Genomic DNA, 27,852 nt, shown 5'->3' with positions numbered 1-27,852 from the left:
TTGATCGTCGATACCCATACCTGTTTAAAAATATTGGGCTCATTTTATGGGGTTTTTCTCATTTGATTTACTGGACTGAGGACTAACCGGATGATTCTTACCACGTAGACTATTGTCTGAATCGGGCTTCCTGTAATCCGGCCAATCGACCGCCTCCATTACGCGCGGGTGTGGCTGGAGATCCCTGTCCGTGGTGCAACCACCCGGTGGCGCTTTTACCAACACGACGCTCGATCCTCCGGCAAACCGAGACGGCTTCAGCCACCGCCGGCCTATCATTTCCACCAGATGCTAGCCATCCAGATGATTGGCTGCTGCTACGACTTCACTGCGCTCCTCAACTGCTTCATGCGGCCGATTATTTGGCGTCGTTTAGATAATGATCGACCCCTTGCACCGCTCTCCTCCATCGGTCTCCGCCGGACGACAGTGCGAGACGTATCAGATCGCCCTAGCGGTGATCGACGCATCTCACAAGCCACTCTTGAGGGTTATCGCTCTCATCTTGTGACGCCTCGGGTGTGGAGCGTCTGTCCTGCACTTGACCTGCACTTGACGATGATCCCTCGCACCACTCAAGGCAACCAACTGTGCATCTCATACTACTGAGGCTGGTACGGCCATGGCCCGTCCTTGCCTGCGGGCTGACGATCCTGCGCAAATGCGTTGGGACGAGCTTATCGCTGTCTGGATCGGGTCTCTTCCTGCAGCTCATGGACGATCTAGAAAACGACCTTTTCGTTTTTGATACCCATTCTGTTCGCTGTCATTCGTTCCCTATACTTCACCCTCCCCCTCTCTATCTCCTACCCCCTCTATCTACAGAAGCCAAGTCGTGATTTCCTTTGTGCTTCGTCACCTCGACGGTCTCACGTTTCCTTGACTTCAAAACCACGCTCACTGTTTATACCCTCGCATATATTACCATCAGTTGGTTTCATACACTTGTACAATGGCTCCGCCCATGGCTTTCAATGTACAAAACTTACTTGCTTGGTCTGACGAGAGGCTGTCTCGTTTACGATTGGCTATGATGTCTTACGAGAGTTAGAGGTCCCGATTTAGTGGGGCCATCTATGATTTACTTTGTGTTCTTGTACTTATTGGTGCCATCTACAAAGTATATATAACTTTTAGTACTACATATTCTGTCTCACAGAAATCAGTTTACAGAAGATAGATTTTTGCAGACTACAGGTCGATTGATACTGCCTTCTACTTCGCCACAGTAAACAGCGTGCGAACAAAAAATCGTACGTAGCATTGCTTTGATCTACAAAGCATTGGTAGTTAGTTATAAAGAGCATGAAAGTCGTCTCATCGTCCCTTAAATTTATCCCACTTCCCCGAAAATCGTCATGCCTCTGTCCGAGTCTGATCCCCAATACCTTGGAAGAGCTTCATCTTCACTTCCGCCGCCAACAAGCCCTTGACCTCCTCAGACACAATCCGCTGCCCATCGCGCACGACCTTCTCCAACTGCGAATCTTTCACAGCCGTCGGCGCCCCGCCCCGCGAGGTGTTCGTCTCAATCCCACGCGCTGCGCGCCGGACCTTCTGACTCAAATCCATCATCTGCTTGCTGCCGTAGTCGCGGGTGGTAAACAGCGGGCTCTGACTGAGGGTTGCCACCCAGTATTTATTCCACAGGAGCGATAGGAGCTCGGTGTCGAGGACGCTCTTGAACAGCGACACCTCGAGCGAGTAGTAGTGCGAGGCGTGGGCACCAAAGTCCTCGGCCTTGTTGAGCGGCACGGTCTGGTATTCGTCGTCGTCCTGCTCCTCCTTGGGCGGCGTGTAGTCCTTGGGGAAGGTGCGGAACGCCCCGATGTCGACCTTGCCGGCGGAAATCGTGCGCTCCGGGTCGATCACGACCGCCACAAACGGTCCGCTCATCTGCTGCATGTCCTGCGTCGACACGTCTATCCCCGACAGCCAGCACCCGTACCCCGGGTGGCTGTGGTACCAGCCCACCGCGTTCTCCATGCGGCCGGCGTCCCGCGAAGCCTGCAGGTACGACACCATGTACTCGTTTGCTTCGTCCTGCGCGTTGACTCGCGTCTCCGTGCCTTCGACCGGTAGCCGGAAGGCGTCTGTCACTACGAACGTCTCCGGCAGGATGTACCCCTGCATCAGGCCCATGACTTCGAGGTTCCCGCCTGACCGCGCGTGCATCACCATCTTGAGCAGCGCCACGGCGGAGATTCGCACGTGCTTGAAATAGTGCGGGTCTTTGGCCCACGGGCGCGCGGCGCTGAGCGACTTGTGCGTTTCCTCATCGTACTGGTAGAGAGCGTCGCGGGACGGGTCTATGAGGCTGACGGCATTTTCGAGTTCTGGGCAGGTATTTAGTGAGGTTGTCTGTTATGTGGGGTGGGGGAAGGAACGAACCCCAGGACTGCAGGGCAGCCTGCTGCATGATGGATGGTTCGGTGGGAGATCGGTGGGAATTCGTCCGGTGCAATGTATCAAGATGATCGGAACTGTGGGTTTTTATGTCGCGGACAGATGGCGTTGGAGATGAGAGTGACGTTGGAAGCTGGGGAAGATAGCAGCCCAGGCGGTGAGATAGCGTTGGCAGAATCCAGCGGTGGGCGGGATGAGTCAGCGGTTGCCCCGAGTAACCGGGCGCCATCAACAGCGCCCGCTTTTGGATCTCGATTTGCGCATCGCCAGGGCTGAATATTATTGTTTCTCTCCTCCCCTCCCTGTTCAGCCTCCTCTCCTCATCCTCGTCGCGCGCTGTATTTAGATCTCAGATCTCCTCTCCGATCTTACATGCGTCTGCATCTCTTTGTCTCTCCATAAGTCCTGCGCCGCGCGGTTACCTTTCCTTCCCCCCTTTCTCCAGTTCCCTCGTGGATGGTCAGTCGTTTATTCGGGTGGTTTGCAGCTTCGCGTCGCGTCACTTCGGTCTGCTTTGTTTGGTTGCAGCTGTCAGTCACTTTGGAGACGCAGGCGGGTCATTGAAAGCCTTGCATGACGGACTGACCTTACACTCTTTGTGATATTTTCTTTTTATCCCCCATCTTCCAGGTGACAAACAACACACGACATACTTCCCCGGACTTGGGGACTGGACGCAATGGCGGTCGATACCAGCTACCTGACCACCCAGGTCAACAACATTGTCTCTCAGCTTCATGGCATCTTCGATGAGATTGGTATTCCTGGCCATGAGCGCGACTCCCGTGAAGCAGAGGTATGACGGATAGCTCCACTCGTCCCGTATCCACCATGTTAACAAATACTTGCAGCTCTTCAACGCATTGTCGGAGACTTTAAATAATCATCTCAAGCTTGTGGATGAGTAAGTCAATTGCCCCCATCTCCCGGTGGAGCCATCCTCTTCGGTTACTGTCGCTGACCCAACATAGTGAGAAAAATGAGATGACACAAGAAGCACACCAGCTCATTACCGCCATTAAACAAATGGAAGAGTCGTTAGTAGATGAGAAAGCCAACGGCCAGTACAACCTGGACCACAATGACTTGCGCATCTCCTACCCACTGAATCGCTGTCTTAATTTCCTGCGCGAGAAACATTCCGCGCTCAGTAAACTGCATCGCGAACGCTTTGAACAGGTTAAGAGTATGTGCCGGGTGCCTCTCTATTTCTACGACCGTCACTGACGTTTTACAGAGCTCGTCGAAGCCCTTGAATCATATTCGTCTCATCTTGAGCCTTCCTTCGTCAGCATCGACCTTCCCCCCACCGCACCAGGCTCTTCGATTGCTCCCAGCTTCGACCTCTCCCCGTCATACGTCACGGCGCTAGACAACGAATTCACACGAGTCTACGAAGAATACCACCGACGGCTCGAATTCGTCCAGAGCACCTGCGAGGAGATTATCAAGCTCTGGGCTGAGCTTGGAACTCCCCAGGTGCAGACCGACTCCAACATCGTTAAGAACTACCGCGAGTCCCCTGAACAGCTGGGCCTCCATGAATCCGACTTGGCTAGCCTGGTAGGAAAGCGGGAGAAGTTGCTGGAGGAGAAGCGCGGCCGCGAGCGCAAGTTGAAGGAGCTCCGGAATGCGGTGGAGAGTCTCTGGGAACGCTTTGGGGTGGAGGAAGGTGATCGAAAGGCATTCCTCGCCGCCAACCGTGGTTGTGGCCTCCGAACTATCAACGAATTCGAAGAAGAGCTGGCACGCCTGAACGAATTGAAGAGGCAAAACCTGCACCTCTTCGTGGAGGATGCCCGCTGCCGCCTCCAGGAACTTTGGGATAGTCTGTATTTCTCCGAAGAGGAGATGCTCGACTTTACCCCAGCATTCTCCGATGTTTACAGTGACGCCCTGCTCGAAGCCCACGAAGGCGAGATTGCGCGTCTCGAGGCCTTGAAGGAGCAGCGCGCACCCACCCTTAGTCTTATTGATAGACACCGCAGTCTTCTTTCGGAACGTGAAGCGTTGGCCATCTCCAGCCAGGATGCATCTCGTCTCATGGCCCGTGGAAACAGGGGGGAGAGACGGGATCCTGGTAAACTCCTAAGAGAGGAAAAGATGCGCAAGAGAATTGCAAAAGAGCTGCCCAAAGTGGAGGCTGACTTGCGGAAGGAATTGGAACGGTGGGAAGAGGAGTACGGGCGACCCTTCCTCGTCCACGGCGAGAGATATCTCGATGAACTCGCCCCGGTCGTCACCAAGCCTCCGCCTCGTTCAAAGACACCCTCCGCTCCTCCCAGCAGCACGCGCGGCTCTGTCAGGTCCCAGGCCTCTTCGCGTCCTGGCAGTGTGATGAGAGGACCTCCACCACCGCGCTCGGCTACTAAGACGCCAACAGCAGCTGGATCGACCAAATATAACACGATTGGACCTTCCAGAGGGGGAGCAAAGTCGCCTACCAAAATCCCAGCCCGTGTCCCTCTGAGTAACATGCCGCATGGCAACAATTCACCTGACCGTCGTGGGACCCCTGGGGCTTACTCTTCGAACACTATGAGCGGAAAGATCCCCGGCTCTCGCGCACCACCTCCGAGAATGCGCGCATTGACGGGTGGAGAGAACCGAGACGAGCGTGGAAGCTACAACTTTGAACCCCCGCGGTGTGCTAGTGCTCTCTCCAATGCGTTTGTCCGCCCCGTTAGTCCGGAAGATGTCTACGACGACCGCAACCAACGCTCTTTCATGAGCTCATCCATCTTCTCCCAGAGATCTGCTGGATTTTCCCAATCGTCACATTCGTCCGCCTCCTCGTTGTCTTTGAACTCTTCGATACAAGCCTTCCCCCGACCGAACCCCTACCTGCAGCGCCCTGCTCCACCTCCAGCACCTCGGCAAGTGTCCAATTCCTCGACCGTCACCACCACGAATTCGGGCTCAGAGAACTGGGAGACGTTCGACGATGCGTCCGAGTCTGAAGCAGATGCCAGTGAAGTCTATTACGCCAAGCTCTCTGCTGCTCATGGCAAGAGAATAGCCCCCGAGGACAACCAGCCGATTTCCCTGGGTGGAAAGAAGGCCAAGGGTATCCGCAGCGTCAGCCCTGATGAGCCCGCCGTCCACCAGCATGGACAGATGCTGCGTATTCGCGGCAGTGATGCAGAGTGGACGGATGACATGGAGGCTTATTAGACGCCTCGACTAAGCCTTCAACGCTACTGTTCAATTCTTGTATTCTCTTGCTCCAGGCGCTTCCGGAAGGATGTGATTACGATATTACTCGAGATGACGACTCTACGATCGACCTTGGGAATGTTTAATACATTGACCTCTTTGTGAATGTTCACGGCCAATGTTTGCGCTTCTTGGTGTTCCCGGGCTTCGCTACTCGAGTGACCGCAACGGAAACGACTTAATTTTTATTTGCTTTCTTCTGTGAAAATTTGGGATTATACCCCGCTCTTATCGTCCTTGGTCTTTTCAGCGCTGTTCCTGTGTTTGCCTTTCCCAGCACCCTCTTTTGCTGCTGGTGCCTCAACTGATGACATGAGCCGATGTCTTTCGCTGCTATTGCCTTCTTGTATTATGATTTGCTTTGTACGCTTGACTGTGCGTCTTCCCGCGTGGGGAGAAGACGGAAATGCCGAGCCGTGACTTGGTCATTCTCAACTGGTTAATCTAGTTTCCAGTGTGGAAACAAGTTCCTTTGTTTGGAGTGGCTGTTTCTTTTGATCTATTGTTGTCCTTGTATGAGTCGCATAGCAAGCTTTTGACTCTTTTCGATTTTGCTTGATATCAGCGCAGCGTTACTGTTATGGATTTAGGAATGGATCTCCGTTATAGTTCCTCATACGAGGGTGTAGACGAGCTGGATTCCGCCGATAGTCGCATAGTATACATATAAAGTACATCTTGACATCCTCTTAGGATAATTCAAATTACCGCGGAGCAAGCGATCCCATCCATGAAACATCCCCTTCCTTGAGCGCCCCCTTGACTTTCTGCGCACCAGCATCGGCTGACGCAGCCAATTCACGCGTCAGCTCCCTCGCCTCCTGCAACCGCCGCACAGACTCGTTCCGGCCCAGGATCGCCATTGTCTCGGGGATCCCCGGTCCCGGGGCGGACGCCGACAGCGCCCAGCGCAGGTAATGATACAGTTCCTTTTTAAAGGTCTTGTCTGCTGCGACGCGCGCCTTCTCATCGTGCTGCGTTGCGGTCGACTCGGGATCTGCGATGGCGGCGCTGCCGTCGTACGAGGAGATGTTGAACCGGTGGGCGTCGACGGTCCAGTGCGAGTCGGGGACAAGGCTGAGGGCTGCGGCGGCGGTGTGGAGGGCGGTCATTGGGACTGTACTCTCCCCTGAGGCGGGGGTGTATGGTGGTCTATCGACTGTGGTGGTGAAGAAGGTGGCGTTGCGGGTGACGAAGTCCTCTGCCCTGGTGAAGGATTTGGCGTCGGCTTGGAGGAGTGGCGCGATGTATTCTGTTAACGGGCGGGATTGGAGGATCGGCGCTCTGTCGGTTGTTAGAAGTGAAGCCTTAATTGGGAGGGGGGAAGGACGCGTACAGTTGTTCGCGGGCATAGGTGTCTTCGACGACTTGCGAGACTCTTGCGACCATCTGATCGAATTCGGGGCCGCCGGTCGAGGCGAAGCGCTGTGCGTGGGCCTTTTGCAGGAACCAGAGTTTCTCGAAGGCGACGACTGTGTTACCGCGGGTGATTTTGAGGGTGAACTGCGTGGGTTAGGTTAGTTTGCGCGAGTGGATAACCGTGAGACGGGGCGAAAGGCCGTACGATATCCTCCAGTTCTTTCAGGCTGAAGACGTCTGATTTCTGGGTGTGCGACCAGCCGAGGAGCGCGGCAAAGTTCACTAGAGTCGCGGGGAAGATGCCTTGCTGGTCTTTGAAGAAAGTTAGGTCGATGTCGGCGTTGCGCTTGCTCAGCTTCTGGCCCGACTTGTCCACGAGGAGAGGGACGTGGCCGAAGCGCGGGGGAGTCCATTTGAAGGCGTTGTAGAGAGCGACATGGAGGGGGGTGGAGGGCATCCATTCCTGGTGTGTCGGGTCAGTTCTGAGCTTTTAGTGCGTGGGCTGAACGTACGGTGCCGCGGATGACGTGCGTGATCTGCATGAGATGGTCGTCTACGACATTCGCAAGATGGTAGGTCGGGTGGCCGTCGGACTTCAACAGGATGGGGTCGTCGTACACGCGGTCGATGAGATCCAGCTTATTGGGCGTGCGATTCTGACCCGTCTTGCCGTATACCAGGTCGTTGAACATCGGATATCCGTCCACCTTCAGTCGCACGACGTGCGCTTCGCCCTGTGCTGCTCGGTCCTCGGACTCTTCAGCGGAGATGTCGGCGCATTTTCTGTCATATCCCGGGGGTAGGCCGGCGTGGCTGCGGTGTCTGGCGAAGGCGTCGAGGCGCTCTGCGGAGCAGAAACAGCGGTAGGCGTGGCCGCCGTTGATCAGGTCGTGCGCGTGGCTGCGGTAGATGGCTGTGCGTTCGGACTGACGAGGTGAGAGTTAGGCTATGCTCTGATGTGGTGGATAGCTATCGTGTGTTCATACTTGTCTGTAGGGACCGTAAGGACCGCCAACAGTGGGACCTGCTACGCATTAACACCACGCTGCGCGTTCAAGTCGCCGCACAAGCTCACCTTCATCCCAGTGTAAGCCCGCCCAGTGAAGATCATCGTAGAGGCGCTGTTCTGCGCCGGGAATTGTCCGTTTCTATGCTCTGTCGTTAGCGTTTGTTGGATCTGAGGATACTGTGTCGCGATCTGTCGCAATCGCACCTGATCGGTATCCTCAATGCGCAACAAGAACTGGCCTCCTGTTTTCCGGGCCAGGAGATAGTTGAATAATGCGGTTCGCAAGGAGCCCAGATGAAGGTAGCCAGTGGGCGACGGGGCGAATCGCGTTCTCGCCGGGAAATCGGGGAGATTGGTCTTTTTGTTGCCGGAGGCGGCTCTGGAGGCGACGGAGGAGTAATTGGCTCTGCAGCGGGTGCAGATCCAGAGCGGACGGGCGAGAAGCCCTGGGGTTGGTCGTCTCATAGTAGTAGTGAATGCACGAATGGTCAATGAAAGAAGTGTAGAAGTAGAAGTTGTCGGTGTTGACGGAGATTGCGGCGAAGACCCCGGCTAAACCCAAAGAGGAAGATGCGGCAAAGGCGGACTGAATTTTCGGGCAGTAAAAGCAACGGCGATGATTTCGATCGATTCTTTAAACTTCATTCACCTCGCGCCTTCCTCCTGTTATATATTGGGTTCATCTCCTCTATCTTTCCTCCGCCGGGACATCTACCGTGTAACTCTCCTCACCGGCCTCATCCGTTCGCGATCGTCACACAGCTCTCAGTATGTGTCTCTTCTCCGCAAAATCAATACAACTACGCTAACGCGAACTTCTAGTGCCTGAAGTCGAAGTTGACCTCTATGGTATATATTTCTCACTGGTCGCATATCTTCATCACTGAGGAACACTACCACTGACTATGTTGAAACGCAGAGGTCCTGGGAATCTCCCGGAGCGCATCGAAAGATGAAGTTCGCAAGGCTTATCGCAAGGTACAACCCCGTCGCGTCCCAGTAGGAGGTACACAGGACTGACCGCTTGTGATGCAACAGGCTGCACTCGCCAACCACCCCGACAAAGTCCCCGAAGAAGAGCGTCTCGAAGCCGAAGTTCGTTTCAAGTCCGTCCAGGAAGCCTACGACATCCTCTATGACGAAGATAAGCGACATCTCTACGACACGCATGGTATGAGCGCGTTCAACGGCTCCGGTGAGCCGGGTATGGGCGCCGGACCGGATCTCGATGATATCCTTGCGCAGATGTTTGGAGGCATGGGCGGTATGGGTGGTATGCCGGGAATGGGAGGCATGCCGGGCGGCCCTCGTCCAAACAAACCGCGCAAAAGCCCCAACGAGGAGCAGAAGTACGAAGTGACTCTGGAGGATCTCTACAAGGGCAAGACGGTCAAGTTTGCCAGCACAAAGAACGTGATCTGCAGTCTCTGCCAGGGCAAGGGCGGAAAGGAGAAGGCGCAGCCGAAGAAGTGCGCTACATGTGGTGGTCAAGGTTACAAGCAGGTCTTGCGACAGATGGGACAGTTCCTGACGCAGCAAACGGTGGCGTGCTCGACTTGCAACGGGGACGGTCAATTCTACAGCCCCAAGGATAAGTGCAAGAAGTGCAAGGGCAACAAGACGACGGAGGCGAAGAAGATCCTGGAAATCTACATTCCCCGCGGAGCCAGGTAGGTCGTTTCCGCGAGTTTGCATGGACTCCAGTGGCTGATTTGTACACAGGGAAGGTGATAAGATCGTCCTAGAAGGCGAAGCGGATCAAGTGCCGGACCAAGAGCCCGGTGATATTGTGTTCCACCTGGTTGAGACTGAGCACCCGACTTTCACCAGAGCCGGCGCTGACCTGCGGGCCACCATCGACGTCACGTTGGCCGAGGCCCTGACGGGCTTTTCTCGGGTAGTTGTTAAGCACCTCGATGGCCGGGGCATTGAGATTCAACACCCTGTGAAGCCGGGCCAGGTCTTGTCGCCCGGGCAGGTTCTGAAGGTGCCTGGTGAGGGCATGCCGATCAAGCGCAGTGACTCCCGCGGTGATCTGTATTTGATTGTCAACATCAAGTTCCCTGATGAAACGTGGAAGCCGAGCCCTGCGGTGTTGGAGAAGCTGAGGGAAATGCTCCCCAAGCCCGATGCTCCGATCCAGGCTGACACGGTGGATGAAGTGGAGTACGACCCTAAGGGCAACCTGGACGGGTTTGGGTCCAACGATCCCCAAGGCGGATCTGCGTGGGAGGACGACGACGATGAGGGGGAGCCGGCACAATGTGCGACTCAGTAGATGCCTTTCTCTCCTTTTGATGACTTTCGTTCTGTCTTCTTTACTCTATACCTTTTGCTCTGGCTTCGTTCATCGAGGATAGATTTGTTGGATGCATTTGGACCACTCTTCTCCGGCATCGCGGGCGTTTCGGATGATGTCTTCATGAAATGTGCATAGAGACCCTAAAGATCAATTATATTTTATGCGGTGAACGAAAGGTGTCCTTGGGGTTGTTTCATCTGATGTCGGCGTGGGGAAGTGTGGGATGACTGGGATGACCGGGTTGGATGGAGTCATAGAGTCTCGGTGTTGATGGAGCCGGATGCGACGATGAGCGCACGTCTTTGCGCGTGGGATCGCAATTGCTCTGTGCTGGATTGTGAAATCGCCGACTGGGCCTATTCTCCCTTGGATGGTGTACTTTGTCCGCAACCATTCTATGTATCTGTTGTATGCGATGGTGGATGTACTCCAAGAGACCCCCATCTTGCCCCAAGGATAGCGTGGGGTATCCATCCATCGAAAAAGGATTTCTCTCCACCAGCCCGAACCAGACATCGGACATGCAATTTCGCATCTCTCTCTTCTGTCTTATTTAAATCGCCTGACTGTCCCGCCGCCACGGACTCCGCCACTTCTCTGCGATCGATCGCCCAGATGAAATTTTCGGCATCCGGGACTTGCTGTCGGAGCTGCTCCGACCGTTCTTCGGCATTGATCCCATACCCCCGCGACTGTCCGTGAGGTCCGGCGAAATCGCTCTTCTGTCCCAGCAGAAAGAAGGTATTTGCCTCGTCACACCAGGAAAAAGCAAAGAAAGAAGGCTGAACAAGCAAAGATAGAAAATTACCTGTTATAAAAGCAGATAGCCCCAATTTCGGGCTGGATTTGTGATTTCCGCTCTCCGGAAGAATTACCCTAGATCGACCAACACCACAGCAACCACCAAAAATTAGAAATTCGATTGTTCACCATGCCCTGTCAGTCGCAATCTTCATGTCAGGGTTGTTCGTGCGCGAGCGATGCCCCAAGAACCGTGAACATCGAGGACTGTGAGTCCGAACTGCTGGCCCTGCGCAGGCGCACTGTAGAGCTGGAGAAGGCCCTCGCCTCCATGAAAGATAACACGTCCGGTGCCAGACCCCGTCGCAAGCTCCGGTCCGCCAAATGGTTCAACTGCGAAGACAACCCGGGCATGATGGCCGTGTATGTCGAGCGATACCTCAACTACGGCATCACTCGGGAAGAGCTCATGTCCGGCAAGCCGATCATTGGCATCGCGCAGTCGGGCTCCGACCTTTCCCCGTGCAACCGCCATCATCTGGAACTCGTCAAGCGCGTTCGCGAAGGCATTCGATCGGCAGGGGGCATCGCCTTTGAGTTCCCGACGCATCCGATCCAGGAGACAACCCGCCGCCCGACGGCCTGTATTGACCGGAACCTGTCCTACCTCGGCTTGGTGGAGATTCTCTTCGGATACCCGTTGGATGGGGTGGTGTTGTTGACGGGGTGCGACAAAACGACGCCGGCGGCGCTTATGGCGGCGGCCACAGTGGTATGTGTTCCCGGTGTGCCTGGTGGGACATTTTTGGCTCACAGTTATAGAACATACCGGCGGTCTGCATGAATGTTGGCCCCATGCTGAACGGCTACGTGGGGAACGAACGCTCTGGGTCGGGGATGGTCGTGTGGAAAGGACGGGAGAGGTATGCGGCAGGCGAGATCAACCGCGACGAGTTCATCGACTACATCGCCACCGGGTAGGCCATGCACTGTGGATAGATGATAGACTGGGGTTTGTCTGACGCGATAACAGGACGCCTTCAGTCGGCCATTGCAACACGATGGGCACGGCGTCGACTATGAACGCGCTGGCCGAGGCGCTGGGCATGGCCTTGCCCGGGTCCGCCGCCATACCTGCGCCCTATCGCGAGCGCGGCCAATGCGCCTACGAAACCGGCCTGCAGATCGTCGAGATGGTCCACGCAGACCGGAAACCCAGCGATATCATGACGCGCGAGGCGTTTGAAAACGCCATTGTCGCCAACACGGCCATTGGCGGCAGCACGAATGCGCCCATCCACATCAATGCGATCGCCAAACACATCGGTGTGGATGTTTCTCTCGACGACTGGGACCAGGTGGGCTTCCACATCCCCCTGCTGCTGAACATGCAGCCGGCCGGCGAGCTCCTGGGCGAGGAATACTTCCGCGCCGGCGGGCTACCCGCCGTGATGGCGGAGCTGCTGGACGCAGGAAAGCTGAACGCTGACGCGGTGACGTGCAACGGCCGCACGATTGGGGAGAATGTACGAGGAAAGCACACCTGGGACCGCCGGACGATCAAGCCATACAACGAGCCGCTCCTGAAAGACGCTGGGTTTCTGCATCTGCAGGGGAGCCTGTTCCAGTCAGCGATTATGAAGACGTGTGTGATCTCCGAGCCCTTCCGGCAAAAGTTCCTGGAAAACCCGGCAGACCCCAACGCCTTCGAAGGCCGGGTGCTCGTGTTCGACGGGCCCGAGGACTACAACGCGCGACTGGAAGACCCGGCGACGGACATCGACGACCGCAGCATTCTCGTCATGCGCGGCACGGGGCCGCTCGGGTACCCGGGGGCTGCGGAAGTGGTCAACATGCATCCGCCGGGCCGCCTCATCCGACAGGGGGTCACGTCGCTGCCGTGTATTGGGGACGGACGACAGTCGGGAACTTCCGGGTCGCCCTCGATCCTGAATGCCAGTCCTGAAGCGGCGGCCGGGGGGAACCTAGCGCTCCTTCGCGACGGAGATACGCTCCGCGTTGACTTGAACAAACGGCGAGTGGACATCCTGGTCCCCGCGGAGGAGCTGGATAAGCGGCGAGCTGAGCTGGAGGCTCGTGGAGGGTATGCGGTGCCGGAGAGTCAGACACCCTGGCAGGAGATTTTCCGTAAGGAGACGACGCAGCTGAACGAGGGGATGGTGCTTCGCGAGGCGGTGAAATATCAGCGGTTGGCGCAGCGATACGACGAACCTCGACATAATCATTAGGACTGGCTAGACGGGATAGATTAGCTGGCAGGAGTATACATGATCAGGGATGTTGCTGCATGCGTCCAGCAAGTAATGTATAGACGATAAGGAGACGCCTCCGGATGACGATACTCCGTATACTCTAATGCCAAGATCCCAAGACCGCTTCTTTCTCACAGGGCTGATGGAGGGCAGCCACTTCCTTTCGGGATATCACTGAGTCGGGTGTGACAGGTTGGCTGGATCCAGGAGCCCAGTGCGTCAGAGGATTGTGACCAATTCCGGGTGGATGAATGTCCACATGGTGAGAGGATTGGCGTGTTGGCTGGTCGGGTCTAGTCCTTGCCAAGGCCTGAGTCACCGTGGCGATGATGAATCTTTATAAGGATAATGGAGAGAAAAATAATAAAATAACAAAAAGAATAGAAAATAAAAAAATTAAGAAAGAAGGTGGGTCTCGGGAGGCCCGCCGACCCAAAACAGGAACCCCACGCTAAACCGGATTCCGTTCCTGGGTCTAGCCCTGACGATCACCGAAAATTTTTAATCGCGCAAGTATAAAAAAATGACTTCAGACCGCCTCTAGGCTCCCATCCACCCATCGGGATTTAAGGCCGCAGCTGCATCATTCCTGGCTTCCTCCTTCCAATCCGCCGCTGCATCATGTTTCTCGTTATCGTCCACTCACAAGCCGTCTTCTTCCCATGCGCTCTGGAGCTGCAATAACACTGACTCCCCGCGTGCTTGCTTTATCTTGACCTCTCGTCTTCCTGACGATCTTCTATACCAACACTATCTCTGTGCTACGAGCCTTTGCTCACCGCATCGTGACAAGGTATCTGGATTTGCTTTGTCTGTCGATTGAGGAATCACGACAAAAGTCCATCTACTCCGGAGTACAGCGCCTATAAAGCCGTCCGGACACAACCTCTCGTCTCTCTCGCATTCTCTCTTCAGACAGTGCCCATCCTCATCCAAGATGGACATCGACATATAGCGTCGCGTCTGCGTCGTCTTTTCCTTTCTGATCGCGCATTCCATTATCCAGCGATTGAGCGATTGAGCGTTTTGATACTCCTCCTCTGCAAGCCCTTCTGAACACGTCTTTAATCCGACTCCGTCGAGCTTCGACTCCATCATGGCTCCCAACCTCTTCCTCTGTCTCAGAACTGTGTTCTGCCCCACATACTGGTTTCAGCGGGGCGAGCGCATCCAAGGATCCATCCAAAAGGAAGAACACTGGGAGAGCCCCGTCCCCGGCACCTACAAATACGTCCCCGGTCGCGGATGGCACCTCATCTACAAGGACGGCAACGATTACGAAGAGAAAGTCCCTATCCCTCTCGTCTATTGCCGCATTCTGCACCGCTACATGTTTGAATATGAGATGGAAGACCGGTGCCGCTGGCACTCGGTCGTTCTCCACGAGGGAGCCAAGCCCGAACGACTCCTGTTCTTCCGACTTGATGACGAAGACTGCTGGGTCGCCGGGTGGGATCGCAAAGGTCGATTCATCCCCGGACCCTATCAGAAGTGGAGATTCGATTCGGCCACGAATTCAATGCGTCGGATTCTCGTTCCCGAAAGCTCTAATGTTTCTCGGGTGACGGTTGGCCCGAATAAAATGAATGTATGATTACCGGTTCTATCTCATGGACCGGGTCGCGATACGATCGTTTCTATGTGTTCTGCAGCTGGCTATGGAACATGTTTTGAGAAAGCCAACTGATTAGAAGATCTCTTGCTTGTTTTTGTTTGATGGACTCGTTTGAACGGGCTACCCTAATGAATAATGGATTGCTTTTCTTTGCATGGCGCCTGGTATAGAATAAGCTGTGTGTTTAGGCATGAGGCCCTCATGATTGTTATTAGCGTTCGTTGTTTCGGCTGTTACAAGATAACCCCTAGTATAATTAACCTATTATAATTAATACTCTAATCCAACCAGACAATGTGCTCCATAGTACCGAATTTCCTGTTGATAGCGTGTCTGATCGGCAGAGGGGCATGTATGCACAGACGAGTTGCATGACCCATAGATCAACACATTAATGCCCGATCACGTTATATCCTACCACAGCATCAGACCATGCCCAACTATCTCGGTATCCACGCGATGCGAATCTCCATCATGCAATGCAATGCCAGCACTAGTATCTATGTACACTCGCTCGATGTATCACCAGGACACATCCATCCCCACAACTACTCACCATAGACCCACTACAGCTTCGCCTTCCCCTCCTCCTTCACCAACCTCTGCAACCCCCGTCGCACCCGATCCTCCATTCCCCCCGGCGCCGGCCTCCACGTCTCCCGATCCAGCCACACATGCATATACCCCCCGACGACCTTGACAGCCTCCTCGCCCTCCCTGAACACGCCAACTTCATAGACGACGCTCGACTTGCCCAGGCTGACGACGCGCAGGCCCAGCTCCAGCACGTCCGGAAACCCGACCGAGGCAAAGTAGTCGCAGTACGAGTTGACCATGATGGCGACCTGGCTGCAGGGGGGTTCTTTGGCGGCCGCGGCGCGCTCGTGATTCTGGGTTCTGGTTGTTCATGGAGAACGGGTCCATGCCGCACTCGTTGATGAGCCAGGTGTTGATTATGGAGTCGAAGAGCTGCGCGTAGACGGTGTTGTTCAGGTGCGCGTACATGTCGTTGTCGAACCTGGCGGAGCTTAGCATGGATGCGTGATGGACATGGGGGTGGGGAGGTGGTACCATCGCGTGCGGTATACTTGGTGGAAGACGTAGTCGCTGCGGGTGCGGCGCTTTTTGGCTTCGATTTCTTTGGGGGCCATTGTGTTTGTGAGTTATCTATTCTTTGATTTGAGGCAGGAAGGTATGAGGTTGTGAAGAATAATATCTTGAGCTTCCATATGGGATGGAGATGCGCCTCGGAGTCTCCATCACAGCCGAGGTTCCTTTGCCGATACCCCATATGGGCAGGGATCGGCAATACAATGTACATGACTAATAAATTACATATCATGTAAGTTATGCACTGTATTATTTCTTGTATGTGCTCCGTACTCCATCAGTCAACACGGAATTTGTTGCCAGGCATAGCCAGACTTCCCTGCCTACATCCTGCCTCTTCTCTATCAGATCACGTTCAAGTATGCACATGTTTGTGACAGACGAAGGGTCATCGCCAAAACTCATAGGTCGGGACGAAGCTGTGGCCTCCAGCACCTCCCAAAATCACTGCTCCCTGGTCTGGGAGATCGGACTCTTTACAAGGGTGTCCACCATTCTTCACGTCTGTGCCACGGTGGATATTCTGTACAAAATCTTCTGGATGATCCCAACAGGACGCGTCACCTGCGCTGTGGCCACATTGAGTGAACGGCTGCCCTTGCAGCACCATTACATGTTCTCGTGTGATTCTCCCCGACTCACGCGTGAAAGTGCAGCCTTGCTTTTGGCATAGCATCCGGATGGCTTCCACAGGCGACGCTAGTAGGTTCCGGCCAGTGGGCAGGTAGTTGCATGGAGAATCTGGCTCACTGGCCCGCGTCCCGACGATCACATCACCCAGTCCCGCGCAGAAGAGACAAGGTATTTCCTTTAACAAAGGCGCCCATCCGAGGCCATCACCCTTCACTGTTGTGGCTTTGAGCTCACTCCGGGGAGAGCTCACCACTAGGTCCAGGAGTTCATAGCCATAGATCCGGGACCCTTTGGGGGCCTGCGCGGACGTCATGGAGAAGTTGATCGAGAACCCCAGGATGAGTTCGCGCACCGTCAACGAGTCTTGTCCTGAGCCCTCAATAGCAACACCTCCAGAGTCCCGTAGTACCTGGAAAGAGCTCGAGGATCCAGCGGTGGGCGAAACGATCGGATTCGGAACCACCCCCAATGGGGCCATCATGCGTTGATAAGTCAACAACATGTGATGGTAGACGGAAATAAGGGGCACAAGCCACGCTCGCTGAGTAGCCACATCATAGAGGACGGCATGCTCCAGCGTACTATTGGCGAGACATCGTGTGTAGTTCCCTCCCGGTGTAAACCGGACAGTATTGACGACGCGCTCCCAGGAAAATCCTACCTGCGCACCAGCCTGTAGTGGAGCCGCCGACTGGGCGAGAAGCTGCAGATTGGCCCCCTTCCAGCGCCATGTTGTGGTCTTTGCGCGGGCACTGGACCACGTTACGTTCGCCGCGAGACTGTCTGTGCCCAACCGGACCTGTGCTGATGTGCACCATCCCAGCAGCGCCACCGATGTATAAAGCTCCTCAAGCGATTTCCTTTGCAGCCAATGCCCTTTTGTGGCCTGTAGCTCGGATATGCGGAGCTGTTGATCTCCAGATGCCACCTCGAGATGCCAAATCACTTGGCCCGTCGGGCCGATATCCACCGGGACCAATGCGGTGGAGTAACCCATGAGAACTACGCCAGATTCCAGTGTAACAGGGTATTCCACTGCAGCTAGCTGGAGCAAAGCACCAAAGCTCAGATTCAATAGCCCATCTGGGTGGAGGTCTGCTCCGGGCATCAGAACAACAAATGCGGTTTTAAATAGCTTGGACCAACACGCGGAGGACGGCGTCGGAGCCGCACTCATTCTGAACCTTGTGCCGGTCAACGAGCCTGTGGAGACGACCAGAGTTCCGTCGTGTTTCGGCGCGCGGAATGAGAGACACAGCCATATCAAGATATCCCTAATCTCAGGGTGCATAAATGAACCTATACATCTGATATGTAGTTTATCGTGCTGTGCTCTGATTCTCAGATTTCGTTCCGGTTCCACTGGCGGAGATGCGTCAGCTCGGCAGCATGCCCTTCAAAATACGTGAAATGAAACTACTTGCCAGAGACGTACCTGGGCCATTGTGAGAGTCCAGAGCCTCGAGAATAGCCTCCACTACTTTGAGCCCTCTGGATGGGTGATATTTCTCGAGGTACTGCCGGCAGGTCTTCAGCTCAATGAAATCACTCTTTGCCACTAGAGTGATGGCCCCGAGAACATATTCCTTCACTGCATGGGCATCTCGTCTGGGTAAAATATTCTGTAGCAGTGATGGCAGTTCCCAATCGAAATCGAAAATGAGATAGGGGGGCCGGTAATCCCATAGTTCAGCTCCAGCATGTTCTTCCACTGCCCAATTTTCAGCTGGGCCGGATACCGGCTCGTCTCTCAACGGGGCTGTATGCGATGCACTGTTGGACACCCGCCAGTCACCTTTCTCATCTCTCCCATAACCGTACCCCGCTCCTCCACGGTTATAGCCTCCACGACCATGGTATCCTCCGTCAACTGGGGCTTTCCTCTCAGACACCCGGTCAACGCGGATGATCCGCCCGTCAAATCTAATGATGGTGTTTTTGTCAGCCGTAAGTTGGGGGCCTGCCTGCAGGTGGGTCTATATACTCCGTATTGTTCAGATTCTCTAGTGCTTCTGTAGCATCTTCCTCTCGGGAAAATTCGACAAAGCCGAACCCCCGACTGCGTCCGGTGTCACGATTTTTGACGACTATCTACTCCCAGAGCAAGGGAGAATCAAACGTCTATTCGCACGGCAACGGACGGGGTGGCAACTTACGGCCTGCTGGACCTCCCCGAATCTCTCAAACCCCTGCCGCAGGGTTTCATCAGTAGTGTGGAAGGCCAGTCCACTGCTGCTGTCAGTGTCGAAATAAGAAAAATGCCTGCGATGGACGCACCTGACAAACAGTTTTGTCGGCATCGCGATCTGCTCGGTATAAGATCTCAGTTGCTGTTGTCGCCGAGGAGGGATATTGGTGAGTTAGTCGGCGTGGGGGATTGATGTCGCAGTGTCAGCCTCGTGCGGCTGTGAAGCAAGGCTGTGGTTGATTGGCTTCTATGCAGTCAGCCAGGCGCTAAGTCCCGGTATAGGCGGTTAAAGGAGGCTTCGTAAATAGGTAGTATAGCGCATTTGCATGACGATGGTCGATCAAAGAGCACCGACCTCTACTGATAACCCTTAGCTGCGAGCATATCGATATCAATTGAGCCTGTTACAGCGGGTGCAGGGTTACTGCTCTTCATCAGGCAGTGTATGACAGATGTTTTCTCATATTCTTACTGGAAGGCTTGCTTCTAAGAGCCGTGGGTCACTTCGTTGGGATGGATGAGAAGCTCAAGTGACCAAGGGCTCCGATCCTTTGCACAAGAATCCCGATCACCTACCGGACTCGCGAACTCTACCAAAAAGCGCACCATCCACCGATCCATATAGAAGGTAGTATCGGCAGAGTTCTTACAGGCTTCATGAAACGCCATGAGTCTATCCATGCAAAATTCCAGCGTCGGCCATAGGCTCCGCAGGCGGATAAGGAAGACGTAATTCTTTTCAAGGCGACTTCTCGCCAGCGCCACTTGTTGCTCGTCCGCTTCAAACAACAAGCTATGTATTTGTACCGTGGATGCGATGACTAGGACGTGGCCCACCATGTTGTACCTGACGTCGCAGCCTGGGACTTCCTCAGAGGCGTAAACAATGTCGCAGAGACCCCGGGCGTGGTCTTTGCATTTACCCGCATACTGTCGTGTTCGTGTGGAGGAGGATTGGGAATCTTCGTGGAGGAATCGGTAGAAGAGCATCTGGCCGTAGTGGTAATACCCTAAATAGATCGCTGCGAAGACACGACCCAATCCTTGAGCTGCGTATCTTTCCATGTTGGCCCGGGTGTCTCGTATGTGGTCCGGTAAGTCTCTGAGCCACACGTCGAGCTGATCGGACAGATCCTGCACGTGGCCCAAGATGGTGTCCAGATCCAATTCCTCGGTGGAAGCACGCATATTGAAATCGTTGATCTGTAACAATATCCGATTCAGCCGCACCATCTCGGCGAGAAGGGACGATCGCGTTTCGGGCTCGGGGATCTGATCCCGAGTCATTTCGCGCGTCATTCGGCGGAAGACGATTTCGTCAATTGGCAACGGCACATTCAGCTTAGGGGTGAGTAGCCTTGGAAGCCGGACGCCCGCGGAAGACCAGACATCGATCATGTTTAGGGCCCACCACACTATCACCATCAGCATTGTACTCCGTATGTAATTCCATTCCCGGGACATGACCAACGTCGGATGTTAACCTCCTTTTCCAACGGACTGTCGGTTGGACAATTAGGGAGATCCATAAGCTGTGCCATGCGGCAGGCGATGGTGTAATAGATATTCTCTGCGGCCGGATCCCCATCCGTGATAGCAATGGCACCCAGTAAGACGCAAGCTTGAATGGTGGCCAAAGAGACGTCGGTCCAGTCCAGCAGACGACGACACTCTTCAGCGTATCCGCGCCCTCTTTGACGAGGATCGACTGCAGAAAAACACGGATCTTGGGAGAACCTTGACGGCTTAGTTTCTGGGCTCGCTGCCACATCGAGCTCGGACACACCTTGCTGACAATGCCATCATCCCATACACAAGAATCCGCGGAGCCTGTCCGCGGTTCACGTCTTCCACGAAGCTGGGTGGGTGAAACAGTGTGTGGAATTGATCGTGCACATAGTCAAAATAGAGCTGTATGAGCTCCGCACACAGGCTTCGACTGAAAGGACAGTCTTCTCTCGGGTCGGGTGTGTACGATGAGATGGTCCCAATTTCCAGCTCACTTCTCGAGCAGGGCAAGCCCTTCGTCACACAAAAGGTACATGGCTGTCCTGGTCCAGGCCCAGGGGTATCACAACGTCGGCGTCGTTGCCTGATAGACCATCAGCATGCAGTCCTCGGATAGTGTAAGGTAGTGCACTCGGCCTACCGACATGCAGCGCACGCCTTTGCTCTCCGCATGGCGGGGATATGCAGATAGGACGTCGGGGTGCGGAGATGAGGATCAACCGAGAATGGGGTATTACTGAACTGGGTTTCTTGGGTGCGGCGGAATTGGATGCTGCCGGCCAATCAGACCGCAGAAAAGCCGATGTCCATTTACGGACTAGTTCCGCCTGTGTACATAACTCTCTCGCCTCCTCCACATCCCCAACCTCCTCCCCAGACAAATCGAATGGCGAGATGCGGAGTCCGTGAAATGCGACCCTTGGATTGGCGAACTTATCCCATGCCGAGTCGGCGGAGTTCCGGTTGTACTACTTGATCCCGTTCCGCGAGGGTGTATAAAGGTGCCTAGGTATACCTCTGGGCCTGACCGTCCTCATCTCTTCCTCAGACAACTAAGATGGTGGCTTTCATGAACAGCGCGACATTTGTCGCCGGACTTTTCACTCTGTGGAGTCGTCCGATCTGGGCTACACCCGCCTCGAATACTAATGGTATGCGTTCTCCCATCTTCCGCACACACCGTCTGATACTGATAGTCCATCAGCGGTCGTTGTGAACGGCACAGCTTTCACTCTGAACGGTGACCATGTCTCGTACCGTTTCCATGTAGACGACGCCACTGGGGATCTGTTCTCGGATCACTTCGGCCCGCGAGTCTCCGGAAACTTCCCAACGGAGATCGTCAGTCAGGTCAATGGTTGGGTCAACACCATTGGCCGAGTCCGACGCGAATTCCCAGACCAGGGTCGAGGCGACTTTCGCATCCCTGCCATTCGTATTCGGCAGACGGCGGGTTACACCGTCTCCGAACTATTGTACAGATCCCACACGGTCATCCCGGGTAAGCCGGCTCTCCCTGGGCTGCCTGCAACCTTCGGCTCCGAGGAGGACGTGACTACGCTCGTGGTGCATCTATATGATGAGATCAGTGAAGTGGCTGCAGATCTGTCGTATTCGATCTTCCCCAAGTACGATGCTGTTGTACGCAGCGTCAATGTCACCAATCAGGGCGCGGGGAATATCACCATCGAGACGCTTGCTAGTCTGAGTGTAGATTTCCCTTACGAGGATCTAGATATGGTCTACCTGAGGGGTGACTGGGCGAGAGAAGCGCACAGCGAGAGGAGGAAAGTCGAATATGGGACGCAAGGGTATGTCTGTCCAATTCCGGAGGCGACATCGGATTCAGAATCTAATATATCCACAGTTTTGACAGCTCTGCGGGATACTCGTCTCATCTACACAACCCATTCCTGGCAATCATGAACCCAGCTACCACAGAGTCTCAAGGTGAGACTTGGGGTTTCTCGCTGGTCTACTCGGGATCATTCGCAGTCAATGTGGAGAGAGGCTCTCAGGGGTTTACTCGGGCTCTCCTTGGCCTCAACCCTGGCCAGCTTTCATGGGTGCTGAGACCAGGCGAGAGTCTAGTATCTCCTGAGTGCGTGGCGGTTTACTCAGCGGATGGTATTGGTGGCATGTCTCGGTTGTTGCATCGTCTCTACCGGAACCACTTGATAAAGAGCAAGTTTGCTGTATCGGACCGTCCAGTCTTGCTCAACAGCTGGGAAGGCCTTGGCTTTAACTATAACGAGACCACCGTCTACCAGCTGGCTACGGAAGCGGCAGAATTGGGCGTCAAGCTGTTCGTACTCGATGACGGGTGGTTCGGTGACAAGTACCCCCGTACCGCTGATAACGCCGGCTTGGGAGACTGGGTTCCTAATCCCGACCGGTTTCCTCATGGATTACCGCATGAGGTTGACAGGATCACGGCCTTGCACCCCGGGAATGATACATCCACTAATCTGAGATTTGGACTCTGGTTCGAGCCAGAGATGGTCAATCCTAATTCCAGTCTCTATCATCAACATCCAGACTGGGCTCTACATGCAGGATCATATCCACGCACCTTGACGCGGAACCAACTGGTCTTGAACATGGCCCTCCCCGAGGTCCAAGACTACGTGATCAAGTCTGTATCAGACATCTTGGACAGCGCCGATATATCCTATGTTAAGTGGGATAACAACCGCGGCATCCATGAAACACCTTCCCCTTCCACCGACCACCAGTACATGCTCGGAATGTACCGGGTCTTCGATAATCTCACGACCAAGTACCCCAATGTCCTCTGGGAAGGATGTGCCTCTGGCGGCGGCCGCTTCGACCCGGGTGTGCTCCAGTACTTTCCGCAAATCTGGACCTCCGATGACACCGACGCCTTGGAGCGTATTACCATTCAAATGGGCACCTCGCTGGCATATCCGCCCAGCGCAATGGGCGCGCATCTTTCAGCTGTACCGAACCAGCAAACAGGACGCACCTTGCCTATTACTTTCCGCGCCCACGTCGCAATGATGGGAGGGTCTTTTGGTCTGGAGCTGAATCCTGCGCACATGCCCGATGATGAGCGCGATGCTGTCCCGGGACTTATTGCTCTCGCCGAGAGGGTCAATCCGATCGTTCTGACTGGGGATATGTACCGATTGAGCCCTCACGACTCGCAGTGGCCGGCAGTCCTCTTTATCTCCCCGGATGGTGAGCAGGCAGTCCTGTTCTATTTTCAGACCAGCCCCCGCGTGGACAATAGTATTCCCCGGGTGAAGATGCAGGGATTGGACCCACAGGCTGTGTACAGTGTCGATGGAGATGCGGAGTACTCTGGTGCGACATTGATGAACGTAGGGTTACAGTTTCCTTTCGATTCGGACGTGGGGAGCAAGGTGGTGTTCTTCCAGAGGCTGTGAACTGGGACGTTATCACAGAGTTTGGTCAGGAAGGAGCATCGCTACACTGCCAGGCCGTGTTGTCACATAGTTGGTAAAAGAATGTATCTTAACACCTATAGTATAAACTACTTAGCTCGCTTAGATTCAATAACAGACTCTATGACTGTAATATATAGTCAGGATATACAGACATCACTTCAGCTCCGTTTCAGCGTCGTTTTAGAGACTGATATGTCTTCGAAGAAGTTTCTCTTAGAATGTCACCATATAAAGAACCAGTATAATAAGCAAAGCATAGCACAAACTACGAACCTAAGCATCCATTGACAGCATAGCTTTATGCAGTGTCTCCCAGAGTACCTGTACCGTCTCGTTTCGTTTCATCATCCCTGGAGCATATTCTCAGAGTACCAGGATACTCTGGTCCCAGCACCTGTTTTGTAATCTCCACCACCTGCACCCATTGCTCTCCTGCTTCATCGTGTCTCCCATCGCGGTTCAAGTAGGTCTCCACCTTATGTATATACCCAATGTATCGCTCTTGCCGCTTTTCGAAGGTAGTCTCACCGAGCAAAAATAGGGCATGAGGAAGGTAATCTCCCCAGAGCTGTCTGTTGGTATGATCATCGTAAAGAAACATCTCGTCCAAACGGTCTGCTGCTTTTCTTATGTAGATTGGAAATTGCTCCTCTTTTTTCAGCCAGTTTCGAGTTGCCAGATGCACCAGGGGATGGAAGTTTATGGTGCCATTCGGAGACTGGAGAGTTATGAAAGAGTAAGCGTCGAGAAGCCCAAGGGCATCGAACATCTTCTTCTTGGTCGTTGGTTTCGGAAGCAAAGATTGAGGGATGTTGCGTGGATTCAAACAAGCCATAAGTGATAGATATTCAGCCGCAAGTGGGTTTAGCTTCTGGATCTGATGGAATGAGACGAGCCATGTCCTTACTACAGAATTCTGGACATCCTCGTAGCGTCCATTTTCATCAAAATCCTCACTTAGGAGTTCCACGACATCGGCCTCTTGTTCTTGGAGAAGTAGCAAGTAATCGGACACTGCTATCCCAGTCATGTTCATATATACTGCCGCTTGGGTAATAGCAAGCGGAAGGAAGGTAAGCTGCTCGAGAAGAGCGGCAACATGACTGTCATTGAGCAGACTATTTTGTACCAGTGACTTCTCCAGAAATTCCACGCAGCTCTTTTCGTCGAGTTCACGAACATGTATCGTCTCAAAAGCTGCTAGTTTCACGGCTAGCTGGCGGTTGCGAGTGGTGAAGATAACATGACCTTGGTCGTTGGAAGGCAGGAAGTCCTTTAGTGGCAAGGCAGTATTGCTCCCCCTAATCCACATATCCATATCATCGGCATTATCGTAGATCAGAAGCCACTTCCCACCTTTTTGGCTGAAGTGCGCTTTGATACGGTCCTTCGCCTCTGCCGGCTTCACATCATGGATTCCTACCTTCTGCGCGATGGTCATACAGGCCTGATCAATTGCCTCATGGCTGGTACACGGGATCCAAAAGATGGAGACTCCGGCCTCTCTGTCATGCATGCGGTAAGCTAGCTCGAGAGCTATTTGGGTCTTTCCAACGCCCCCGAGCCCAGTAATAGCAAGTTTCCTTGGTCCGTTCGGCATCGAGATTAGTTCTTTCAGTTTGTGAATTTCATCCTGGCGGCCCACAAAACGGCGATTTCTCCCAAATGGGACCATGAAGTGACGAGTCCTGCGCGTCTCTAATATACGGTATAAGTTTGGGAATAATGCAGCCTTGCTGAAGCTAGATGACTGACCTTGGTGTCGAGGCCTCCAATACTCTAAGAAAGCCTTTGCCGCAGAGGCTCCAGTTGCTGCAGCGTATGCTTGCCATGACTTGCTTTTGTGGCTGTCCGCATAGTCGCACACACCCTTGATGACAATACACGAGACATTGTCCCACACGCCTGCCCCTTCCATTTCAAAACCAATAACCTCGTCCTTTCGAACGATTTCATCACGGTGCTGTCCGGACTTCATCACCGTGTCGGCGGAAGCAACAGGGCCGATATGGGCAGATATCTTGACAGCTTCCCGAAATCCTCGACACCGGATTACCTGGCTTTGTTCACATCCAAGCTCATCGCATGTTGCCTGGATTGCGCCGTCACAGATATCTCCAGGTATGTCATCCTCAGAACAGCCGCATCTGATGGGTGAAACATGATGTTTGTGGTGATAAGAAGCCCGAAACAGACTATCATCGATTTGTGGACGGTGCCACCTGGTTCCTGTTTGGTGAAGCAAGTCAAGGTATCGCTGTATCTGGTCCTGGAGCTCACTGCGGGCATTCTCAGTCCCCAGGCCGTTCAAGAGAGCTCGGATTTCTCGCTTTGGTCGGCCGAGCGTATCCTTGACCCCAGATTTCCGCTGAAAGCCACCGGGGTGGTATTCAATCAGCGAGTCACTAATAATAACGTCGCCTAAATAGATCTCTTGACGGTTTGGCGGGTTTGGGGCGCCTCCACATATCCCAACAACCAAGGCTAGCTCGACTCCCGAGTAGCTGATTTGCAGGCTTGAGGCAACACTTGCTGCACTTGCTTTTCCGATTTCCGCCATGTAGCACAGAACCACATTGTGGTTGCCAATCCGTCCGTTGATGTAGGCATTTCTGTCGTATGGGTACTTGCTGTAGTATCTCCCCAGCCGATCGTAGGTTTCATCAAAAAGGGCTTCGACGGCTTCAGCCTCGAGAGGAAGGGCGCAGATGATTGCAATGGTAAAATCTTTGCGGCTTTCGGGGCGCATTCTAGCTCAAGATGGTGAAGGCAACTTCGTAATTCGGAGTAGCATTATATAGATTCTGTTGTGTTAATGGTGGGTAGGTAGGATTTCAATCAGTGAGAAATAACCTAGGTAGCGCTGAGCTCGGGGAAGACATGAGTCCGCAGCCTCACGATGGCATTCGCCAACCACAGGGCTGCAATAGCCGCCCGTAGGAGGGAGAAGTAGCGCACGGGCAAGTAATACCTGTAGTGATATGCATGGTGTATACCAAGGCTTTCTCTTAGGTTGATTGTTGAATAATGGAAGAAAAATCGTCTCTAGAGGGGGTTGGGATAGCTTTTATACCTAGTGTTGAGAGGAGTTGCATGGAAGGCAGGTCCAACCTTCTGTATAGCGGCTAGGTAACTAAGCTAATCACATATGAAGTAGACACTCTGCCAACATCGTTATTGCGTTGCATTTCGGCCGTGACACCGATCGAGATGAAGAGAGTCGGGCGCGAAGCCCTAGGTGATACAAGACGTATAGTACATTTGCATGATGGCGGTCGATCAAGAGTGTATCTAACTCCTATGGTTTAAAGACCCCCTTATTCGAAACCACACCTACTAGATGTAGTCAGTAATGAGAAATGATCGAGGTATGTAGATATAGTAGATACCTTGCCTCTGTTCCCGTGTCCTTTGAAGACCAGTATGATTTCACTGGCTTGGAAGAATTCACCTCTACCTAGAACATCACCGTATCAATTTTCAGTATAATGCGCGCTTTCATCAACTAGGGTCCAACAGGAACGATTAGGTAGGTAGTTCATTAACATTATCTCCCATGAGGTCCAGTCAATCCATGGAGTCCAGCCATGCTCTATCAAACGCCCACCACCGAAGTATAGATCTAGAACTCTCATCTTTCACCTCACTTTCCCGTGGAAACAAGCCATTACCAGCTATTAATTTTAACTTCCCGATGATTCAAACAGCTGATAAGCCAAGTTGTGGCCTGGGAAATGCCACCTATGAGGAGTGGTCGACTGATAGACCCCCGAGTGATCTTCCCGGCTCCTCGTATCAACTCCGCTGTTGCATCCGGCACGGACCTTCGCAGAACAATACTGACCTGGTACTAGCGCTTCTCCAACAGCGGTGGAGAAGGTCGATATGGAGGTACACTATAGACGAGGGCCGACGCGCTGTATCTAATCCCCGCTTCAGATGTGGAGGATAGCATATATACCCGGTTGGAGTAGGGGAGGGGATACGAGGTCTATCCAAGACGCTGCCCTCGCAATTCATTCCAATTCCATCTCTCAGTTCATTAAATCAGCAAGATGAC

The 27,852-nt window shown here is 53.8% G+C and overlaps 11 protein-coding genes across 11 annotated transcripts; 5 read left to right on the top strand and 6 right to left on the bottom strand.

Moving 5' to 3' along the window:
• Nucleotides 1-1,356: 1,356 nt before the first annotated feature.
• ATEG_02321 (Mov34/MPN/PAD-1 family protein) lies at nt 1,357-2,419 on the bottom strand (the record flags this gene model as incomplete). Its single annotated transcript, XM_001211499.1, has 2 exons — nt 1,357-2,336; nt 2,392-2,419. The coding sequence occupies 2 exons, from the start codon at nt 2,417-2,419 to the stop codon at nt 1,357-1,359; spliced, it is 1,008 nt and encodes a 335-aa protein (XP_001211499.1).
• A 666-nt stretch (nt 2,420-3,085) lies between these two features.
• ATEG_02320 (putative microtubule associated protein (Ase1)) lies at nt 3,086-5,580 on the top strand (the record flags this gene model as incomplete). Its single annotated transcript, XM_001211498.1, has 4 exons — nt 3,086-3,202; nt 3,258-3,310; nt 3,378-3,592; nt 3,644-5,580. The coding sequence occupies 4 exons, from the start codon at nt 3,086-3,088 to the stop codon at nt 5,578-5,580; spliced, it is 2,322 nt and encodes a 773-aa protein (XP_001211498.1).
• A 746-nt stretch (nt 5,581-6,326) lies between these two features.
• Nucleotides 6,327-8,455, bottom strand: ATEG_02319 (glutamate--tRNA ligase MSE1; the record flags this gene model as incomplete). Its single annotated transcript, XM_001211497.1, has 6 exons — nt 6,327-6,906; nt 6,959-7,125; nt 7,187-7,444; nt 7,494-7,894; nt 8,057-8,129; nt 8,195-8,455. The coding sequence occupies 6 exons, from the start codon at nt 8,453-8,455 to the stop codon at nt 6,327-6,329; spliced, it is 1,740 nt and encodes a 579-aa protein (XP_001211497.1).
• A 564-nt stretch (nt 8,456-9,019) lies between these two features.
• On the top strand, nt 9,020-10,268 carry ATEG_02318 (putative DnaJ domain protein (Mas5); the record flags this gene model as incomplete). The annotated part of the gene is made up of 2 exons (XM_001211496.1): nt 9,020-9,660; nt 9,713-10,268. 2 exons carry the CDS (start codon nt 9,020-9,022, stop codon nt 10,266-10,268), a joined length of 1,197 nt encoding a protein of 398 aa, XP_001211496.1.
• Nucleotides 10,269-11,223: 955 nt separating this feature from the next.
• On the top strand, nt 11,224-13,282 carry ATEG_02317 (IlvD/Edd family dehydratase; the record flags this gene model as incomplete). Its single annotated transcript, XM_001211495.1, has 3 exons — nt 11,224-11,805; nt 11,856-12,010; nt 12,067-13,282. The coding sequence occupies 3 exons, from the start codon at nt 11,224-11,226 to the stop codon at nt 13,280-13,282; spliced, it is 1,953 nt and encodes a 650-aa protein (XP_001211495.1).
• Nucleotides 13,283-14,402: 1,120 nt separating this feature from the next.
• Nucleotides 14,403-14,993, top strand: ATEG_02316 (uncharacterized protein; the record flags this gene model as incomplete). The annotated part of the gene is made up of 2 exons (XM_001211494.1): nt 14,403-14,894; nt 14,982-14,993. 2 exons carry the CDS (start codon nt 14,403-14,405, stop codon nt 14,991-14,993), a joined length of 504 nt encoding a protein of 167 aa, XP_001211494.1.
• A 494-nt stretch (nt 14,994-15,487) lies between these two features.
• Nucleotides 15,488-15,757, bottom strand: ATEG_02315 (acyl-CoA thioesterase; the record flags this gene model as incomplete). The annotated part of the gene is made up of 1 exon (XM_001211493.1): nt 15,488-15,757. One exon carries the CDS (start codon nt 15,755-15,757, stop codon nt 15,488-15,490), a length of 270 nt encoding a protein of 89 aa, XP_001211493.1.
• Nucleotides 15,758-16,419: 662 nt separating this feature from the next.
• Nucleotides 16,420-18,519, bottom strand: ATEG_02314 (uncharacterized protein; the record flags this gene model as incomplete). Its single annotated transcript, XM_001211492.1, has 3 exons — nt 16,420-18,026; nt 18,100-18,375; nt 18,486-18,519. The coding sequence occupies 3 exons, from the start codon at nt 18,517-18,519 to the stop codon at nt 16,420-16,422; spliced, it is 1,917 nt and encodes a 638-aa protein (XP_001211492.1).
• An 819-nt stretch (nt 18,520-19,338) lies between these two features.
• ATEG_02313 (uncharacterized protein) lies at nt 19,339-20,139 on the bottom strand (the record flags this gene model as incomplete). The annotated part of the gene is made up of 1 exon (XM_001211491.1): nt 19,339-20,139. One exon carries the CDS (start codon nt 20,137-20,139, stop codon nt 19,339-19,341), a length of 801 nt encoding a protein of 266 aa, XP_001211491.1.
• Nucleotides 20,140-21,418: 1,279 nt separating this feature from the next.
• Nucleotides 21,419-23,771, top strand: ATEG_02312 (alpha-galactosidase; the record flags this gene model as incomplete). The annotated part of the gene is made up of 3 exons (XM_001211490.1): nt 21,419-21,512; nt 21,566-22,172; nt 22,229-23,771. 3 exons carry the CDS (start codon nt 21,419-21,421, stop codon nt 23,769-23,771), a joined length of 2,244 nt encoding a protein of 747 aa, XP_001211490.1.
• A 319-nt stretch (nt 23,772-24,090) lies between these two features.
• Nucleotides 24,091-26,541, bottom strand: ATEG_02311 (uncharacterized protein; the record flags this gene model as incomplete). Its single annotated transcript, XM_001211489.1, has 2 exons — nt 24,091-25,490; nt 25,548-26,541. 2 exons carry the CDS (start codon nt 26,539-26,541, stop codon nt 24,091-24,093), a joined length of 2,394 nt encoding a protein of 797 aa, XP_001211489.1.
• Between the last annotated feature and the right edge of the window lie 1,311 nt (nt 26,542-27,852).

Source organism: Aspergillus terreus, genomic scaffold, assembly GCF_000149615.1.
Source record: "Aspergillus terreus NIH2624 scaffold_3 genomic scaffold, whole genome shotgun sequence".
In the NCBI taxonomy this organism is placed as follows: domain Eukaryota; kingdom Fungi; phylum Ascomycota; class Eurotiomycetes; order Eurotiales; family Aspergillaceae; genus Aspergillus; species Aspergillus terreus.
Note: the sequence above shows the minus strand (reverse complement) of the source record. Positions and strands in the feature narration are given on the sequence as shown.